Source organism: Manacus candei, unplaced genomic scaffold (genome assembly GCF_025592945.1).
Source record: "Manacus candei isolate 608988 ecotype Guabito, Panama unplaced genomic scaffold, ASM2559294v1 h1tg000067l, whole genome shotgun sequence".
Taxonomy (NCBI): Eukaryota; Metazoa; Chordata; class Aves; order Passeriformes; family Pipridae; genus Manacus; species Manacus candei.
In genome coordinates, this window is record NW_026138115.1 from 12,771,577 (window position 1) to 12,792,638 (window position 21,062).

Consider the following 21,062-nt stretch of genomic DNA (forward strand, 5'->3'; position numbering starts at 1 on the left):
AAGCAGGGGCAGCGCAGGCCCGGCCCGGCCCCGGGACTTGGCTCCGCGCCGCGCCCTCCGCCCTCGCCGCGCCGCAGCCGGAGTCTGAAGGAGGAGGCGGCGCTGCTGCCGCTGGATATGTAGGGGCCCTGGAGCGGGCGGATCCGGAGGCCGCTGTCTGCCTCTGGAGCGCGGGGCCGGGGCCGGGGCCGGGCTCGGGCCCGGCGGGATGTTCTCCAAGAAGCCGCACGGGGACGTGCGGAAATCCACGCAGAAGGTGCTGGACACCCGCAAGGACCCGCTCACCCGGCTCAAGCACTTGCGTGTCCTCATCGGTGAGGCGGCCGGGAGGGGGGAAGGGAGAGGGTCAGCGGGGGCCGCGAGTCCCGGCGCAGGGAGGACCGGGAACATGCAGGGACCGGGAACATGCAGGGACCGGGAACATGCAGGGACCGGGCGCTGGGCCGGGAGGCGGGCCCGGGGCTCCGCTCCGGCCAGAGACCCCACCCCGCGGCCGGGTGCAGACCCCACGCCCGGCACGGCGGGGCCGCAGCAATGTGCCGGGGGCCCGGGATGCTCTGCTCCCGCTTTTCCACCAAGATACGGACATTTCCACCGCGTCTGAAGGTGAAATTCCTTTGGCGACTGTGGAAGGAGGCGAAAAACTGCTGTGCTTACACTGTGAATTATTCTCTAGAATACATAACTGCTGGTGCGCATGAATAGAAGTGGCTGGTGCTGTGGCTCCTTAATCCATTTCCTCTGCGTTCTTACAGTAACAATTTATGTTTGTGTACGTTTTCAAGGTAAGACCTACAACAGTAAGTGCTCACTCGAATTGATGTGGAGGAGCATCCATACAGGCAATCTGAAAACACAGTTGGTCAAGGAGGGCGGGCAAGCCCTTAAGTGCCTCTGCGGTTCCATGGGAAGAGCCACTGAACCTGGCTAGTGAATTGGAAATTGTAATTATATGGAATAATTTCCTAAAAAGTCTGTGGAAAAAACCCTCTAAAGTTAACCATTCAAAAATATCTGTTAGTTGCATATATTTGTAAAAATCTAAGTAATTGTCATCAAGCTATCCTTGAAAAAAGAAGTTTGCTCCAGAGTGTCTTTTGGACTCTTCAGTTCAGTAAATCCCTGCGTTTCTTCTGACAGTTTAACAATGCATGAGCAGGGCTGGGTCAAGGGCAGCTGCATTCTGTGTTTAGTGCAGAATGCTGAATGGGTTATTTTGGGTTCTGTTCACAGTTTGGTGGTATTTATGTACCTTGTCCTCTGAAGCTGGATTCTTTCCTTTCAAAGGAAAATGGCTATTGCTCCCTTTTTTATATTGGTGTTTGAAGGAACAGGTGTTCCCATGTTGCACCATCTGCTGCTGCATGAGTTATTTTCTGCAACATAGTAATTATCTAGACTTGAAATGGAGAATAGTTGTGTAGCTAGCTATCTAAGAGCTTGGGTAGTCAGATATCTCCTCTTGCCTCCCTTAAATGTACCACTCTTCCTAACAAGCTATACTGAGCCAGTGGTGGCTTGCTCTATGTTGATTTTAACTGCTTTATCAGTTGAAATTTAAGAGAAAAAAGCATTCTGAAGAAACTAAGTACCTCTCTGAATTTAGGTTTCCTGGCCAAAGTACGTTGAATATTTCTAGTTTTACTTTAGTCTGCAAAAGACTCTGAGCGATTTTGATCTGATCTGTTATAGATTTGATATTTCTGTTGCTTGCAATTTATTTTTACGTTTTTTCTTCAGCTTTCTTAATAATTGGATACATTCTGTAAGATGAAAGCCATGAACTTGGTGTCAAGCAGACATTCTTATTTAATCTAAGGTTTCTGTTTACTGCCTGTAAGACAGACTAAATCTGCTGGGGATATTCTCATATGATGCCTCACCCTCCATGTGTATATCTCATCTGTTGAAGCACAGCTCCCACACTATCCTTTCTTCAAGTTTGGGAGAACACAGTGTGTGACTGTGTAAGTAGGGAAAAGTGTAACAGTACTCTTAGTTTGTTTGGTTTGGATACATCTGCAAGATTTTGTTGTTATGCAGATATTCTTGGGTGCACGAGGTACAAAAACAAGGTCTTTTTTAGGGCAGGGGGTAAGGTATTTCTGTGTGCATTCCTACTGTAGTGCAAGACAAGTGTACAGCAGATTATTTGAAGTTTGTCTTTGCTGTGATCACCTCCTTGCTTTTTTTCCTTGAATTTCGCTACTGCCTAAAGTGGCTTCCAAAACATAAACTCTATGCCGTTTTTTCTCCAATTGTTTCTTTGACTAATCTACAGGACCAGATTAAAAAAATTAAAGTGTTTTTATAAGATAGAACTTCTGCCCAAGATGGCTTCTTATACAGGCACTGTCCTGCAGCTTGAGCGGCATAGTGCTGTGTATCATTTTTTCCTCAGTGACAACTCCCCCACCATAATAATTGCCATGTTTCCATGTGTTCAGGAGAGCCAAGTTAGCTATTGGCAACAGACTATCTGAGGGGATGAGGGAGGAAATCTCAGTTCAGCATCTTCATGAATAAAAAATAATTTTTGTTTATCTCTGTTAGCCCCTGCACGTTGGAGACTAAAAGACTGTCCAGAAGAGAATCTTCTGCAGTTTCACATCCAGGAGAAGGAGAGAATTTTCTCTTGTTCTTTAACTTACAGTCCTTTCAATAGGCCTGCAAGATGTATCGGACCAGAGTTCTTTTTTTTTTGTTTTTTTTCTGCACTCTTTAGTCCTTGGTTCAGCAACAATAAACAGGCATGGCCTTGGATTCATGATTAAGACTTGAGGGGAGGAAAGGGAGTATTAGTTCATTTTCCCTCTATTTTATCAAGACATCCAAAGCAGCAGTTCTCAGCTAAGCCAAAATAATGGAATAGTCATGAAAAGAGGTGAGTACTTTAAATTATAGACTGCTGGCTATCTATTAGCCAAAGAGGAGAAATCTAAAAAATTTAATTATGGTAAAAGATTAAGAGTCGCATCGTGCAAGGCAATAGTGCTAGTCAGGAATTGTATAAAAATATTTACAATAGTGTAATGTCATTGTTAGTAAGGACCAGAAGAGGCTGAACAATATCAAAGTACCTAATATGAAGCTAAGTGAATAGAGAGCACAAAGGCTGTGACATTTATTTTTAACAAATTAAAAGTAGTGTACATTAAATGGAATTTTTTAATTTCATCTTTTACAAGATAGCTTAGCATGCGGTGAGTTGTATTCCTCTAGGAAAAGGTATCCTGTCATTGGTGACAACTTGGTTTAAATTTTGTAAAAGATGCAAATTAGCCTGCATAAGGATATATAGAAAATTTTGTGTCTTCATAAAGCAGTGATGTACCATTATACCAAATACAATTGTAACTTTAGGAGTCCTCTTGCTACAGTCAGTGTATGGAAGATTTAGGTATGAGAATGACTGACTCATATGAGAGCAAAACTTTAATGTGGAAAGATATTGAAAGTTTTAAAATCCCTTTCTGTAGGGATAGATAGTGAAAAAGATGTAAACACATATGAAAAAACTAGGAATACTGAATTTGAAATTATGAGTTACAGTAAAATATTTTTGTCTTGGGAAGCTCTTGAGTGCTAGGCTACCAATCAGGCATACTGGGGGAAAATGCATTTGTTGTGGTTTGTTTTTGGTTTTGGTTTTTTGTTTTCTTTTTTTCCCCCCCTGAAACTATTCTGTAGATAACTGCTCTTTGCCACTTCAGTGTGCTGTTTCTGTTTGGTTCTCTGATCTGCTTTAATTTGGCTCTCTTCATCTTTTTTTGTAATTCAGGAACCAAAGAAAATTCTGTGAAATTCAGGGGACTAATTCAGAATTAATTAAATGATTTGTTAAAGCAAATATAGTATGTGTCAAATTTATGCATGTCACAGGTGTAAGGTTTTTTTAGTAGAGTTTAAAGCCTTTAAGAGACCTTCAAGTAATATTATTATTGCTAAGAAACACTAAGAAAAATTGGAAAGAGATTGAAGTCTGATATCTTGGGACTTAGCAGTCTGTGAATAAAGGTAATCTGCTTTTCATCGTTATCCTGCTGCAGTATATTTCTTGGAACAACTGGAACTATTTGCTTTAATAGATTTTATCTTTTGAGATGTATTAGTTTCCTCCCATAGGGAAGTGTTTGCCCCACCCCACTCCTTTTGGTTTTTTTCTTCTCGCTTCCGAGGAGTAGCTTTGAATCTCATACAGTTTTATGATACTGACTTGGTCAGTGTGTGACTTTTTATCAAATTGTACCACTGTCTTGTTTCTGTATGGTGGAAATGCTGTAACAGTTGTGTTCACTGTTTGTGCCTGTGGTAGTTAGAGTGTATAGATCTTGAACGGGAACATCAAACGGATTTTCCTTCAGTCTATGTGGCAGGGGCTCAGCCTTTTCAGAAGGAAGGCCTTGCCATAAGGCTGCCAGCTGCTGGTAGTGCAGGTGATCACTGAGAATTCTTCTGCAGATGAAAGGGGAGGCACATTGTACACCTTATGAAATAAGGTATTACCCGCAGAATGAAACCTGTGATTTTCCAGAAAATATATGTATTTTTAGCACTCCCCAGTCAATTAGCAGCTAATTGCAATTTTGGGGATCATTAAAAAGAAATAACATGGAAATAATATTACATTGTTCTTATAATGTGGCACTGTTTAATCAGACTTCAACATCAAACTAAAATTTTACGATTTTAAAATGGTACTTTATAGAAGTTTGTTCTAGTAATCTTTCAAGCATCAAATCTTAGTTGATATGTCCTTTTGTTAAAACACTGCTGTGAGCATTCTGCAAATAATTAAAGCAACTAGATATGTGACCCTTTCATAAGATCTTACCTTAACAATATTGACTTTTTGTTTTGATATCAAATATGTTGGTGCTACCTGTTGAATTTGTCAGAATGTGTAAATGCATGTATTTAAAAAAAAAAGCTAAAACCTCTGAATATTTACTGAGTGCTGTGTAATCTTACTGTGTGCAAGTAAGTCAAATGAACTTACTTGGTTTAAAATTTACTTATAGAGCTGAATTCTTAAGATAATTATTTTCTTGTTGGGTTAGGTTCCCCCCTCTTTTTACATTTTGTAGAGGAGAAATTACAGGCCTGTAATCTGTTAATCCAGAGCAAAGAAAAAAGGAAATATACTGCTTCTTGTAAATTATTTTATTTGTATCTGATATCTCAAAACTATACTGCTTTTATCTCTGGAACCATGGAGAGAATACTTGTAAAATGGAACACTAAAAGAACTGAGTATCTAAAGTGTGGGATTTTTTTTTTTTATTATTTTGGTTTTTATATTCCTGATGATTGGTTAGTGCTTTACATCTCATGTAAGCAATCTCTGAAGGGGAAAAGTCAAGCTATACTGGACAGAATGAAATGGGCTGTGTTGGACCCAATATATCCATTGGGATGTATTGTTTAATATTAAATAATATACTTAAACAGAGATTGCATTTGTCTACAGGGATTTTAATTTAAGAAATCTATTTCACTGACAGTCAGCCCTAATGCTTCAACCGGATGGCATTCATTGGTGTTGCACATTATCAACATCAGTCATAAATGAAAAACGTTTAATGGTTATTAAAGTGAGAGCAAATGAGAAGCTACAACAAAACTAGCTGCCTGGAGTTTTCTTGGAGAGAACTATTCCAGAAGTTTCTGTGGATGTGCAAAACTGTATTATTTTTTGCAATAGTTGTAGGGGTTTGGTTTTGGTTCTTTTTCTTGTTTGTTTTTCTTTTTCTTTCCTGGTAAATCTAAGTCAAAGGACAATGTCACTGCTGTAACTTGTGGATCTGGATGTAGGTTGCATGCAGTTTAAGAAATTAGACTTCATGTTCTGTCAGCCTTGACTTAGTCATGAACCAATTATGTTTTGGTCAGGACCAGAGGGGGAAGATTTGCTTTGCTTTAGTATTTTGGCTAATGTTGCACTCACTTGCAGAGTGCAACAGTGGCCAGGGCTACTGAATTGCAGGAGTAAGGGCTGGAGACAGATCAAAGCCCCAGGGTAGACAAAGGGGAAGCTCTGACCACTTGGTTGTGAAGGAAAAGGTTTGTGTGGGTTTAGCTTGTGGCAATTTGGAATGAAAATAAGTACATTACTATGGAAGCATTTGAAGTTGCTTAAATAAAGGCTTAAGTTGTGGAACATGTGTGAATTGTTATGGAAGTATTTCCTAAAAGTTTACTAGTGTAACTCTTCTGGAGGCTGCAAGCACCCTGAGAGAATTAGCTTGGAGAGCTGGCAACTGCTTCTGCTCAATCGTATAAAGCACTGGTGTAACAGTTTGTATGTAGGTGATGTTCATTGGTGCTGTTAACCTGCTTATTTATTTGTAATTTTTTTTGTGTGTGTGTTTTTATCTAAAAAATGGTGGTGATTGAGAGTTTAGACTTGTCTGATGCAAAATAGAAGTCCATTAGGAGATTGCTTTAGATCTGTTCCTTTTTCAGTACCAAAAACTTCAAGAATATTTTCTTTGACAAAATTACCTTTTTTAAAAAAATTGTTTTTGGTAAATAGCTGTTAGTTAGATCTGAAACAGCTACAGTTACTGCAAATGTGAAGACTTTGTTTAATAAATTTGCGTTTGTGGTCTGTTATCAGGGCTCTTTCACTTTGACAGTGTTAACTATGCCAGAGCCAGCAGTTGGTTCCCGAGGTTTTCCACTTAACCTTTCTCAGTTACAAGCTTTTCTGTTCAAGAGACAATCCCTATGTAACTGAACCTGTCTGCTGTTTTCCTGTACAGAAGCCCTTAAATTTTTCAGCATGGAGAATTAAGAAAAAGTTCTATTGTCTAATTTGATTGTATGTTAACTGGAAAGGAGGACACTGGAGGACTCTCGCTTTCTAGTGGCAGCAGTTTGTTACAAGGATTAATACTGAACATGTCAGTCTGTAGCAGGCCTCTGCTTTACAGAAATAGATCCAGAAGTCTGGCCATCTTCCAGGTCATTGTTTGCTGCAGTTGTCATTACTATTTTGGTTTTGAGTAAGGATGAGGGAAAGTGACCTAGAAGCCAGTAAGTCTTGGAATGAGACAGTATAATGTTTTTGTTATACCATGTGCTCGGACAATTTTATACATAAACAGTATAAATTCTGAAACTCTTAAAATAAAACATAAAATTAACCACAACCTAATCTGTAATGGCTTAGACTATTTTGTTAAATTTCTGCAATGCAGTGTGAACTGGTGGAAGTTCTTTTCAGAAAAGTTAATATATGTCTGAGATCTGTTTGGGGGTATTTCTTTTTAAGTTCAGTATTTTGATTGTTTACCTTTAAAGTTCTGTCCTGTGCAGAAAGGTACTAATTTACATGCTTTATAATATTTTAATTTTGTATAGCAGGCCATCATCTAAATGGTATAGATGCATTCCTCTCAACTCAATTATAAATACATAGCAGATTTTGTGGATTAGTTTATAATAATTTGTAGGGTAATACTTAGAAAACAAGATGAACAGGGAAGACAAATTATGTATAATAACAGTTAAAGGCCACTGAGATCTTCTTCCAATAAAGGATTGGGGTGTTGTACATGTAAACTCGTAAGCTTTGCAAATTCTTGTTCAAGTGATCCTCTAGTATTGTAATTCTAAGTATGATATTCAAATAGTATCCTCCTTCTAATCTGTACTATTATGGGTGAAATTTTTATTGAAATACTTTTCTGAATGGGAATTATTCCCAGTTAAAAAGGGATGTGCTAATAAATGAACAATAATAAAAACACTGGAGCAAATGGGTTTACTTTCAGTCAGAACAAATTTTCTACAAGAAGACTATGACCTGGAATCTTTGCTTACTAAAATGATCAGCATGGACACGTAAGTTTTGAATATTATACTGAGATACTTAAAAAGAAAGTAACCTTTCAGAAAATTCTGAACAATTAACCTTCAAAAGAGCCATTTGAAAACATAGGAAACAAGTTTCTAAAATACAGTCACACAAGTTGGTAGGAGGGTTTTTTATTTTGATTGTTTTGGGGTTTTCTCTTTGGTCCTTCTTTGCTACTGCTGCAGTCATAAGGTGGGGAGTAGCAGAACTTCCATATTTCAGTGGGTTTAATGGAAATAGGAACTCCAGTAGATCTGGTACTTGAATGCTCTTGTAATGAGGGTCAAATATCTTAAATAGCTAGTCATGCATTTTTAGTTTGGTTCTCTGTTTCTTGCATCAAATTAGAACAGAAATCCATAAGCTAAGTACAACTTCTAAAACTTAAACTGAAAAAGAGAACTTAACTTAATGCTGAACTTTGAAACCCCTTCTTTTAGAAGCTTTATGGGATGAAGAAAAGGAGAGAGAAACTGTACTATGTCTTCTTGTGCTTAAATGTAACATTCTCCTTGAAACAAAACAAAAACCCAAACAAAAAGAACAACAAAAAACCAAAACAAACAAAAACCCACTGAACACAGAGTTAGTAGAGAGATCAGATTTCTACCAGTTTTTAAGTTACAGGAAGTTATTAAGGAAAAATCAGCAATCAAAGATCCATGTTTTTTCCTGTTCTAAAGCATGAAGAAAACTGCATTTTCTTGACAAACAGCTTTCTTAAAATACTGGAAATCAGGATTTCAGTGTACTAGAACTATGCTTTGTTCAGTAGAAATTTTAGTTTTTACATCGTTGGAATACAGCAATGTCTCATTTTTCCCTCTCACATTCTGAGGAACTTTTCCAACTATTTCATATGGTGCCAGATCTATTTCTGAGTCCTTCTCTCCCAGTCCGGACATAGAAACAAAGAACACAAGGAGTACATTAGTTTGTTTGTATTCTTCTACCACAGATCATGTAACTAAGTTCTTTTTTTAAAAAATAAAAAAAGAAATGTACTGGAAGTTATGGAGGAAAGCCTGTTTCTGTTTAATCCTACTTTACCTCAAAACAAGGCTATGTCTCTTCTTAAAAAGGCAAAAAAGACTTAACTAGCCAAAACAGAGAAGCAACTTCCTGCAAATTCCCAGTTCAAGGCTGTCTGAAAAGGATATGCTGCTTGTAGAGGAAATTATTTTTATGTTTGTATGCAACATTTATGATACTCTGAGAGAACATAGAGAAGAGACAGAGACCTAGTGTTGGAGAAAATGGTTTAAGACGTGAGAACTGAGGAGCTGTATCTTTAGCTGATCAAAAGGATAAAGGTAAACTGAATATTTTAGAGACATTTTCATTAAGAAAAAATCAGATCCTTAATTAATGAAGAAAGCTATAACAGCAGCATATAACTGGAAGTTTTAATGTTACAATAATCAAGGAGAGCAATAGTCTCTCCATGCATGTATTAGTCTTGTGGATCATACCTTGTATAGCAGTAGCTGTGAGATGGAATGATGTTTACAGGTGGCCAGACTAGATAATTTCCAGATCAAACTCTTTTAAAGTCTACATTGTTATCTCCATGCTGTATTTGCTTTTTTCCTCCTCCTCCTTCTTGCCATAGTTCTTAGTCAGGGTATTTATAATGAACTCCAAACTTCTTGACGAACTCAAGGTTACAAAGTTCTGCACCAGCAGCTTGCTGAATACACCTACCTTGCACTAGGTGTCCTTTGATGATGAGCAGATTCTGTCTTTTGCTCTAGGTGGCAAACCTATCAGAAGAACAACTGTATTTTCCCTTCCTTAGAAAGAAACCTGTTTTTCAGCATTAACAGAAATAGTTTGGGTTTTTTAAAAAGTATTATTTTCACATAATGAAAGAACAAAATTCCCATTGAATAAAATGTCATATTTTCTTCCATCTAATGCATTACAGTTTATTGCAAGAATTCAGTTGTTGGTAATTGGTTTGAATTTTAAAATCTTGCTTTTGATTATGCTATCAAGTGTGATCTTAGGAAGAAATCAGAGAGAAATGCATTAGCTACAGAAGTTGCAAAGTCAAGGAATTTTTTACTTTGCCTCCTACTCTTGCAAGTTATATCTGTATTCTGAAGGTATGCTTTTAATGTTAATTAGATGTTAGTGGTAATAGTACAGGTCTACCAATGCTCCTTCAAGCATTTTCTGAGGTCATTGACACCATATTTTTTTTTTAATAAATAAAGACAAAATAAAAATAATTAAAAAAAAAAGGACAAACCTCTGCAATTCCACCCTACCTCCTACCCCAAAGTCAGAATGCATTACCACAGTACCGATTGTACGTATGCAATTATGTGGTAAAATGAGAATCACTGTTCAGCTGGTTATGTAGACAAGCCTTCAGTTTGTTGCCTGAAGAATCTAGGAATAGTGTCTCTAGAAATTACTGACTGTTTTATTGATTGTTTAAAGAATACATTTGATTTGGGATTTTTTTTTTTTGTCATCTTCAGAGTTGATCCATGTCGGGGAAGGAATGAGGGCCTATTTCAGGAAACAAAACATTTAACATGCCTGCAAAAATGCAGCATTCCTATGTGTTGATTGGCAGAGACCCTGCTTATCTGCCTCCCTTCCCTTTAGTATTTGGAACTAGTCTTTTTGGCACATTTGCATCAAGTGAACCATTCCACCACTTTCTATGTGCAATTCCCATTAGCAGTTAAGTATATGGACTGCAGGATACCTTCTGCCACCCTTATTCCAAACATCTCAGTCATTGCTTTTTTTTTTTTTCCTTTAATCCTCCCATCTCAAACTCTTTGTTTTCTTCCACCTGTATTTTCTTGTCCCTAGCCTAGGACTCACTTAGGGTTCTGCCCCATGAATGGAAGTGTTTGTAATGGCTTTGCCTATGCTCTAGCGATAGCTCCATTTTGTGTGCACTTGTCCGGACAACTGAAAATCATTGTCTAGCTTGTTTAAAGTGGAATTGGTTTTTGTTGTCCTATAACATTTCCATCTGTTAAACTCTGACAGTTCAGCTGCTGATCTGTATGTGGTGTAGCAGTTTCTGCAGAACTGGGAGTTTGGTAATCCTCTGGGTGGTCAGGCACATGCTTGCTGCTGGACCACTAAGTTTATTCCCAGCTGAGCTGCCTTGCTTAAGAGTTGATCTTAGCTGCTAATGTAGTGCTGTCAGCTATATTAGAGCACTCTGGCTCTGCTACACTCATTATGCAAGATGTTGACAGAATGCTGTGATACAGCAAAATCTGTATTGGAAACTTCTATAGCAAAATTTGTTTTAAGATAGTCCTCTAAAGCTACATAATAAAATATAACTGAAAATATGCCATGGTCTTGGCATTTCAATTGATTCATTTTGTGCTTTTTACTCTACCATTTGTATATCCAGTCACGTAAGATGATAAAGATTGATGTATTCTACATTAGAATACATAGGTTAAAACCCCTATGATCCCATACAGAATTAGAAGGCAATTTATAGAAGATATATCTACAGTGAAAGATGATGTCTCAGTGTGTAGAGCTGGTGAAAGGACTGCCTTCATGTTTTATTTTTGTTTGGTTTTGTTTGTTTCACATCATTATTCTGAAAGGAGAGAGTTTTGCTTCCATGCTATTGTTTTGTCCACCTAATTTCTCTAGTCTTATGTAGTTAAATAACAGGACAGAGAGTGTCTCTTGGTTCAGTGTATACTAAGGCTTGAAGGAATTGGTTGTTTAAAATGATTGGTTTAAAATTAATCTAGATAAATCACTCTGTATTTCTTTACTGGGGATTTGCACAAAACCATCTGGGGGGTTGTGGGAAGAGAATCTGGAAACTTTCCTGAGGTACACCAGAAAGCACATCCCTCTATACTTAACGGTGATTTTTCCACCTCAGGGTATCCCTGAGGTCCTAGCTTCTGATCTCCTGAGACCACACAATCAAAGGAGTATGGGGGGCTGAGCTAGACTAGAAAGTAAAGTGCATGTTGGAGCTTGGAGGGAATAAGGAGGCAACGGTGGGAATCCAGTGCTGCTGTTTACATCCTCACAGCTTGTTTTTCCAATGAACAGATGTGTTCCTTGTTTACCATCCTTCTTATACTTCTTTAGTAAGCTTAGTTGTGTCCAGTAATTACAGTTGGGAATCATGATGGTCTTTCTGCTGTAGAGTTTGGGCACCACTGCCAACTTTATTTCTATGAAATTAACAATTAAAAGCACATTTATCCGTACAGTGCTAGTTCTGATGGAATTGGGATTTGCTGGCATTACTGTCATGCAAACAGTGAGCTTGCAAGAAGATGCTGCTTCCTGGTTTAAAATTCACTAGGCACTTATGGCGTGCCGTCCTGAATTTTATTAGCCTCAATATAAGGAATAAAAACTTCAATAGCTTCTTTACCAATGATAACTTTTCTTTTAAATATCTTCAGTTCTTATTGCTGGTTAATGGTATGCAGTGGTTGATTATGAATGTAAACAATATTCTGTTTTGTTTTTCAGAGAATGCAGAATCAATTGATCTCAAACAGTTTTTTGACCTACATTTCTCACATATATATTATGTGTTCTTTGAAAACTTTGTGACTATTGAAGTTGGCCTTAAACAAAAAGGTAAGTATTCTAAATAGAACATTTTTTGTCTAAGTTCTTGTGGTTTTGTTATAAAATAATGCAGGCTGCTGTAAATAAAGCCCTATGTGGTCACAAATGGTAACATTAGCTGTGCAGAAATATGTGTAAGCACCACCTGCAAATAAAGGCAGAGCAGTGAGACATGCACAGTGGAGGTGAGCAAGAGGTGTTTATTCTCTGATGACGAGGTTTGTCCTTTTGCAAAGTGAGGATTCTTAAGGTGTTATATTTCGTGTTCTGCAGAATTATTCTTTAACAAGATATTGTGTAACTTAGTCTCTCCCAGCTGTTGATGCCATAATAGGAAGTTTTACAAACTGTACCTTTTATAAACTGTATTTATGAAATGTAATTTTTATTTGTGTAAGTAATGCAAAGTTATGGTTGTATAAGGGCAGGGTTTTGTTTTACACATTTAAGGATCTTCATCAATGCTTTTATATTTTGTTTTGATAATGAAAGTGCATCTTCTATTTATTTTTAATTGCATCTAGGTCACAAGTCTCAGAGAGAAGAATTAGATTCTATTCTTTTTATTTTTGAGGTAAGTTAATTTGAATATTTTTTTGCTTTGAATTAAGTCCTGTTATTCTACAGAAATATACACTTTGCCTGGAAATACGCTTTGCATTTAACTGCTTTCCTTCTTCCTTTTGCTTAGAACTGAATTTATGTGCTTTATGTGAGAAGAAAAAGAATTTGGCTTGCAGTTTTGCAAGAAGATGTATAAACTGGAAAAAGATATTTTTTTCTATGTCTGCAGATAGTTCATTACTCTTTGGTGGTGTTTCCCCCATAGTGCATTATGCACTTTGAAATGCTCATAAAGTCAATCTTTGTTTAGTCATGATCTCTTTGACTTTTTGATTGCTGTTATCTCTGATTTTTCTCATAATAGATTGCTACTGCAGAATTGTTTTTCATAGATCCTTTTTACTTTCAAAAAGATTCATTATTTGAAAATTGCATTTCACAATATCCTTTCCAAAAGCATATCTTGACTTAATTTAGGTAAATTAGAAATAATTTAATTAAATCAGAACATTTCTGAGCAGACACTATAGTTTAGAAATAGCTTAGAATGTAAAATTTTTGTCTTTCCTTTTTGATGGAGGCTTCTAATTATAGAACAAGGACTGTGGTTTTTTTTTTAAATACGTAAAACTGAAAGCTGATCGATGCTTACCTCATGGTTGAATACAAATTCAGTTATTATTTATTGATTAGTGAAGTATGTTGGTGAATATGAAGAGAGCTAGTTCATTTGTTCACTAGTTCCTGCATAAGGGGATATTAGGTCATCTGTGCTTTGGAAGCAGTTGCACAGGGTGCTGGAGGGCCACATCCAGGAATTTATTTGAGAAACTAGGTTATTTACGAGTTACAAGTGCCTCTAATTTATATGTTGCAAGTGCTACATGATAAATTTTTAACTGCCTTTGTTACTAACTACTCTGTTTCTTACTGTCTGAAGATGATCATCCTCCAACCTAAGCGTAGAGGTTCTGTCTTGGTTGTTTTGCTGTAGCTCATTACCCCTCTGAGAAGGCAGAAGCGAATATTTGCTTGTGCCACATAGGCAAGCTGACAGCTGAACATCCTAGCTTAAGCCACTAGAAAGGTGGAATAATCTAATGCAACCTGTTGTGAACTAGAGCTGAGGCAGATGCTCATCCTATTGCATTCCCTATGCCAAAAGCAGCAGTATCTATCAGAGAGGCAGTGGAGCCAGATGAACTGCAATAACATCTGAAGTCTCTAATGCAGGATTTGTCAGACAGTCTGTCAGAGCCATTGGGCTTCTTAGCTTTAGGAATGGGATCATCTTGAAAGGACAGTAATGCTTCCAAGGAGAGCAGTGTGGGAATTTTTTAAGTTGGTGCTTTGGCTTCTGACCTGTGGCCTTTGCAAAAGCACTCTTTTGTCTTCCGAGACCAACATCTGCAACATGCATCCTTGGGTTCTGTTTTTTTATAGAAAATTTTACAACTCCTTCCTGAAAGGATTCATCAGAGATGGCAATTTCATAGTATTGGTAAGTTGATTTTCTTTACTTTTTTTTTTCTTTACTTTTTTATTTTTTTTGAGCATCTTTTTTATTAGTAGATACTAGTAGTTTATGCTACTCATTTCCTTGAACTTTAAGTGGTGTACCAGGGATTATGGTCTTGAAACTCTTGCAAGCTAGGTTAAGGAAAAATATAATAATAAAGAAAACAAACAAAAAACCCCACCAAAATAGTGAATGCTCTTTTAGATAGAATTAAATCTGGGAATCTGTAAATAGAACAGTGGCTGAGAAAGAACAAGGACAAGGTGGAAAGCTTAAAGTTTTAATTATTATTTTTTCCTTATTTTTTTCTTTTCGTAATACATTTCAGTATTGACATGAGGTTGGTGTTTGTAAATGGGGAATGCTGATTTTATGCATAGTGATGACTTGAGAATGATTTACTTTTAATTTACTGCATCTCAAAAGTCCTTGGGGAAAGATATTATACATTATGAGGAAGCTGTAAAAGGTGATGTTTGGTTTTTTCCTTCTGGCATTGAGTCAGTTGCCTGAAGATATCAAGGTCACCAAGATTAAACTGGAGATTGCCAAGGACTTGTTTAAAAGTTACTATCAAGTCTGACCGAGAACTCTGACATCTTACTTATATAGAAAGAAAGAACAAAAGCAAACGTATTTTTTTCCTTTTCTTTAGGGTTGATTTTAAAGAAGCTTCTTCACACTGGAAATTCATTAAAGGTATTGGAAAAAGTTACATACTACGTTTGCTTAAAATACTTAAAAATACAAATAAGAACATAAGAGCAAATTTTTATGGTAAAAGCACAGGAATCAGAACCAGATCATAACTTGTGTGTCATGAAAGAATGACTTCAAATCATCATCTTTACCTCAGTAGAACTATTCAGAGTAGTAATGTGTTTATATAGAGTAGCCAGTGGTTTAAAGGATTTTGCATTAACACAGAAGTATTGCCTTAACCGTTCATTGTTAGAGGCAAGGAAACTGGTTTTAGGATTCAGGAATCAGAACTACCTTGGAAATGGAAGGTTATCTATGTGCCAAAGAGACTTGCTAGTGGGTAGAATAACTTAAATGGCTGACCATGGAACAAAAGCCACTCAAATGTAACATGTAGTTTTGGTACTGCAGCAAACAGCTGCTCCATTCTTCTGTAAACCACCTGCAGGCTCGTCTGATACAGAGCCAGGAGGGGAGTGCTCTAGGACTTCCATCTCCTTTTTGAAGGAGAAATGGAAGAAGGTAGAATGGGTCATTCTGATACAGAAAGCTCACTCTGTTGTTAAGTCACGAACACATTTAGAAATTTTATTGCAGTCTTTATTTTCTGAAAAATTTGTGGTGTCTTGCAGTGCTGTAGTCAAGCAAATGCTTAGACACGTGTTGGTTTTTTCCTCTTCTTTCAGAGAAACCCCTATGAAAAATTCTGTGAGACAAACAGCAGTGAATGTACCAGGGTTACCCTTGCATTTCAGCAGAAGCAGCAGATGTGTTAGATTGGCTCTGCTGATTGCTGGTGGTCATACTGTTTGTCCTCGTTTTTTCTATCACTCACCTTTTCCTTCCAGGATAAGTGGAAATTCTTTTGTATGTTCTGGGACAAGATAACTTATTCCGTTTTTTTTCCTTCTAAGATACGTCGAGAGGGCGTGCGTCTCTTTCTTTTGTGGCTGCAAGCTCTTCAAAATAACTGTAGTAAAGAACAATTATGGATGTTTTCCTGTTTGATTCCTGGATTTTCATCACCACAGTCTGAATATGGCCCCCGAACACTTGATAATCTCATTAACCCTCCGCTTAATGTTCAAGAAAGTAAGTTATTTGGTAATAAATTCTCAACATAATTCAAGTCTTGTCACAGAAAAGGCAAGTTGAAGTAACAAAAACTAAGGTACATATGTACCCAGGAAGATGATGGAGCTATTAATGAGTTTCTTAGCAGTTTATCAAGTCCTCTTTCAGTAGCAACTGTTCTGTTATTTTTCAGGATGAGTTGTTTGAGTGTTTTCCCTAAGTATGGCTATTGTAGCTTAACACAGGGGGGGGAAATTAACTGACCAATTTTATGCAATTCTTTAGAATTGCAAGAGGATACTGCATCTACTGCAAAGTTGTACATTCTGCTTGCATTGAACATTTGCACTGGCTTTGTTCATACTCCAGGGACCAAGCTGTGCAAAGCAGTTTCTGGTGTGACCTTTAAGAGAATGAGTGGTTTTTAGGGCACTGTGTAAGGACAAATGTGTCTGGGTATGACCAGGCAATTAAGGCTGTGGTATTTTTGCAGCTTGAAATCTTTGAAAATCATCAGACCTTGTAAATTGCAAAACCTGAGGTCATAAAGGTTTGCATCAATAGAAAAGCATGAGCATTCTGAGATAAGGTTTTTATACTTTCTAGATTTTTTTTTTTTACTGGTAAGGTCATTATCTTGATTCTAATTTATAGAGGATAATTTTTCTCTTATGATGATTCTTAAGACAATTTTTCCTTTGTTCACTCCAGCAGTAAGTATCAGATACTGGTTACTTTGGGCAGCCTCTTGCCTACTAACTCAATTTATTCTTCTTAGTGGGATTTTAAGCTTACTTATTAATGAATTGCAATTAGATGGGGTTGTAAGTGCAAACTGTGCATTCACATAAGTGGGAATAAGAAGTTAGCTGCTTTTTCCTCTGAACATTAAGTGCTGTTGCCTTTTTTCCATCTTCACCCAGTATTTTAATATTTTGTTGCTTGTAGAGGCAGGCAGTATCTCTGTGACTAGTTATTAAATTTTCTGAAACTTTGCAGACAAATTTCATGGCAGGATAGCTCTGCAGGCAAAAGTTTGCTACATCCTTAAGCCCTGTTCTGCAGTTATCTTGTGAAATGCAGAGTGCAAAGAGTGAAATGTGAGCATCTAACTACAGGAACAGGAGAAAACTCAACTCTGAAGTAGCTTCGTTGTTGAGGCAAAGAAAAGATGTAGCTAGTAAAACTTAACAAAAATGTAACTGATTGACTATCAAATGAGAAAATTGTGAAAGATGTAAGTAAAAAATTTGGCATTTGTGCAACATAAATGTTACTCTATTGTTTGCATGAATTCCAAAAGAAATGGATTACACCTTTTGGAAAAATTCAGTTTTGACAGGTAGATTCCCAAGGTGCATTAAGAAAACCTAGTTATTATCTGCTGTGCTTTTTATATGTGTAAGAAATTAATTCTGTGGTGGTTTATTAGTTAAAATTTCCTGATTTTCATTAATCTATGGGTGTACTGTTTTACCTATAACTGTCTCTGCTTACCCCAGTGCATTCCTATCTTCATAACTCGGTAGATATTTATGCATGAGAAGTGGTCTAAATGTTAGATGTACTTCTATTTTTCTTTAAATAGCTCAAGTGACTACAGAGGAAATCACTCCACTTGTTCCTCCACAATCGGGAGATAAAGGACAAGAAGATTTAACTAGCTATTTTTTAGAAGCACTTTTGAAATACATGGTAATTCAGGTATGTTCTATAGTTTCCAAGCAAACAAGTATGAAATGATTAACACCTCTTTGTCCATTACAATAAGTATTTTACTTCTGGCACTGCAGATGTTTATAAAAATCCTTTAAAGATTCCTCCCTCTTGCCCCTCCCTCAAGTGTCTTTTGTAAAAAGCAGGTTCTCCTAGAAAAATCTTCACTTGTCTTCTATGTGAAGATTCCTAGGTCTTTTACCAGAGGATCTTCCATCAAATTGTGACATAGAGGAAAAACAACTTATCAGTCACTTCCAGCTGATTTCAGCTCCCTTCCCATTTTCACCTCCCCTTCCCTGCCTGTTGCCTTCAACCAGTGAATCAACTGTGTGCAGAAAATGAAGACTTGAACAAGTATTTAGTCCACAATGTGCAACTCGGGCTCACACTGTATGTCCTTCCCTTTGTAGTTTGACACTACCATGATCTCAGCCAGTACTTGAAATGCAGGGCAGGGCATGGCAGCAGCTTCTGTCAAAAACTGTGGCCTAGCTGTTATATGTTATGTAATTGATTTGCTGGCCAGCTAGCACATGCTGTTTCTGAGCCTGCTCTGCTGTCATGTGCACAGCAAGTTGCTTGACTGCATGACACATGGTAGATGTTCCAGGGTACTGCCTTCTGGGTTAGACTTGTCCAGCAGAGCCCAGCTGGGCTCAGAAGTTTTCCTTCACACTTTTGCAGGTTTTCTAGAGAAGATGGGCAGTGTACAAATATGACCAATGTTAAAGCTTTCATGACTTCCCTTTATCTATCCTCCTCTGTGAACTTTGCCGTGCTGGAACAATTTGCAACCTCATTTTGTTGCTTCCAGCATCCCCCAGTTTGAACAGAGGTCATCATACTTGTGATCTGTAGGGTAAGCTTATTACTGACTATTCACTTTGGAGAAAAATAGCATTTATGTCTTTGAAGACAACTGCTCTCTCTGTAGTGAATTGGTAGTATTATATTTAAATGCAGATAAGTCATTGAGACAGGTGTCAAAGGGCTTGTTCAGTATGTGAGTGCTGAAAGTTTTGCTGAAGTTTCTTTAGAGGCACTGACAGTTGCAAGCTGAGTAGTTACTTCTTTGATATTAAGTTCTGCTAAAGGACTTTGTCACAAAATAATACATATCGCCCGTTCTATTGAATTATATTGGGAGATGAAATATGTATTGCACTCTAAAAGCCCTGAAAATAGATCGTAATAGAACCGTGGCTTTGAATAAGGAATGGAGGAGTAGAGGGGAAAAGGAAAAAAAAGAAGGGCAAATTACCCAGCTCTGCAGGCAGATGGATCCTTGCAAACAAAGATGGAAACTGCATGTTGGATTTCTTACGGAGAACTTACTGTGCTTTGTACTGCTTACCACGTAGGAAAACATTTCATAATGGGAAATGCTTAGTACTCATGATCCATGAAAGTACATTTGTGTAACTCAACTTTAAAGTTGTATCTTCTGATGCACGTGGTTGAAAAATGTTTGTTTCATATTACCAACTATACAAATGAATCCAAGTACTTATTATAATGACTATATGGACACTTATTAGTTGAAATGTGTTAAAAGAAATTGTTAAAGAAATATTTGGAGTGGCATGGGTAATTATTCTTCTCTTATAAAAACATTTTGAAGTAAAACAGTTTTATTAAAAGCTCTGGATTTGGGTTTACTCCCTGACTTAGCAAGGTGACTTGTAAAGGTGGATGTATTTCTATTGGTTTAGGTATTTGGTGTGTTCAAGTTCATTTTGAAGCAATGTTTTGGAAGAGAACAGCCTTTGTTTCTGTGTTGTTTCCTAGCTAGTTTCTTTTTAATCTTTCTGAAAGTGTTTATTAAAACGTATATGATTTTGTTTCAAAGAAATAATTGATGAAATGTCCTCTTTGTAAATTATCTTTCTATTCCACTTATAGATGTTTACTTTGTCCAATTTCTTTTTTTAAGGTTAAGAGTTTAGAATGGAAGAACAAGGAAAACCAGGAAAAGGGATTTTCATTTTTATTCTCAAATTTTAAGAAATACTACTTACCTTCTATTTTCCCAAACATTTGTAAGGAGAGCAGCTTGTATAACCCTATACTTGGTAAGTGTTAACACAGCTGATAAAATCATTACATTTTACTTAATACGGAAGTTATGATGCAATTAGTGAAGATGCCTCTGCCCAAGTTAAGTTGCAAACTAGACCAAATGCCAGTTGAACAACACTGACTTTATTTTGTAACATTAAGTGTATAGAGGAAAGAGAAAGAGAGAGAAGGAGAGAGATAGTACCAGCAAAAGACAGTCACCACCTGTAGATCCAGCAGCATCCCAATGATCCTTCTTTACCTTGGGCTCGGTGGCATGGTGGGGTACCCAGTTCATTTTTCTGTTGGTAACTTCTGTGCAGAAAGGGGTGCTGAGTCCGTAAGGTTTGCTGCTGACTACCAAATCTTTTCACATTTATACATTTTAGCAAACAAAGGAGTTAATGCTTATTGGCTACAAGTTACATAGTTCTCTTATTAATTAGTATTCTAGCTTCTGTTGGTTAAATGATTCCCTTGCTTCTCATGCTAATTAGTGTGCATGCTCAGTCTTTCTCTTCTTTTGCATCATGGATTTCTTGAGTTGGTGGGCCATGAATCAGTGGTCATGATCTCCCCCTGCCAGAATTACCTTTTACCCAGTCGGAGCTGATTTCAGCACAATTGCTGAGTTGGTTTAATTAGTTTCTTCCTTTTCTTGGGAGTTGTGACAGTTGTCCTTGTGGCCCGTAAATTCTGAGTTCTGGGTATCCACAGAGGCATATTCCAGGGTGATTGGGTGGCTGTTGATGGTCACAGATGCCATCTGTCCCATAACTTGGGATGATCTTTGTTTGACCGATGATATGCATATGAGCAGTTGCTTCTTTTCCATACAGTCTATCACCATGGGGATGAATTAACCAGGATGTGCTAACCAGATCTTGCCTCTGCCAAGGCCTGGAATTAGCACCTTCCTGTCAGAAATTCTTCCCTTCTATGGCCTTAACAGTGTTTGAGGCAGGT

The 21,062-nt window shown here is 37.4% G+C and overlaps 1 protein-coding gene across 14 annotated transcripts in view; it reads left to right on the forward strand.

Moving 5' to 3' along the window:
- Positions 1-21,062, forward strand: part of RALGAPA1 (Ral GTPase activating protein catalytic subunit alpha 1) — a 142,703-nt gene continuing 121,641 nt past the window's right edge. For all 14 annotated transcript variants that reach the window (XM_051806199.1, XM_051806201.1, XM_051806200.1 and 11 more), the window contains exons 1-8: positions 1-314; positions 12,359-12,469; positions 12,985-13,034; positions 14,468-14,525; positions 15,199-15,242; positions 16,160-16,337; positions 17,908-18,023; positions 19,972-20,110. In XM_051806199.1, coding sequence (XP_051662159.1) covers positions 209-314; positions 12,359-12,469; positions 12,985-13,034; positions 14,468-14,525; positions 15,199-15,242; positions 16,160-16,337; positions 17,908-18,023; positions 19,972-20,110 — 802 coding nt within the window. In that variant the 5' untranslated portion in view covers positions 1-208. The remainder of the gene's footprint in view (positions 315-12,358; positions 12,470-12,984; positions 13,035-14,467; positions 14,526-15,198; positions 15,243-16,159; positions 16,338-17,907; positions 18,024-19,971; positions 20,111-21,062) is intronic.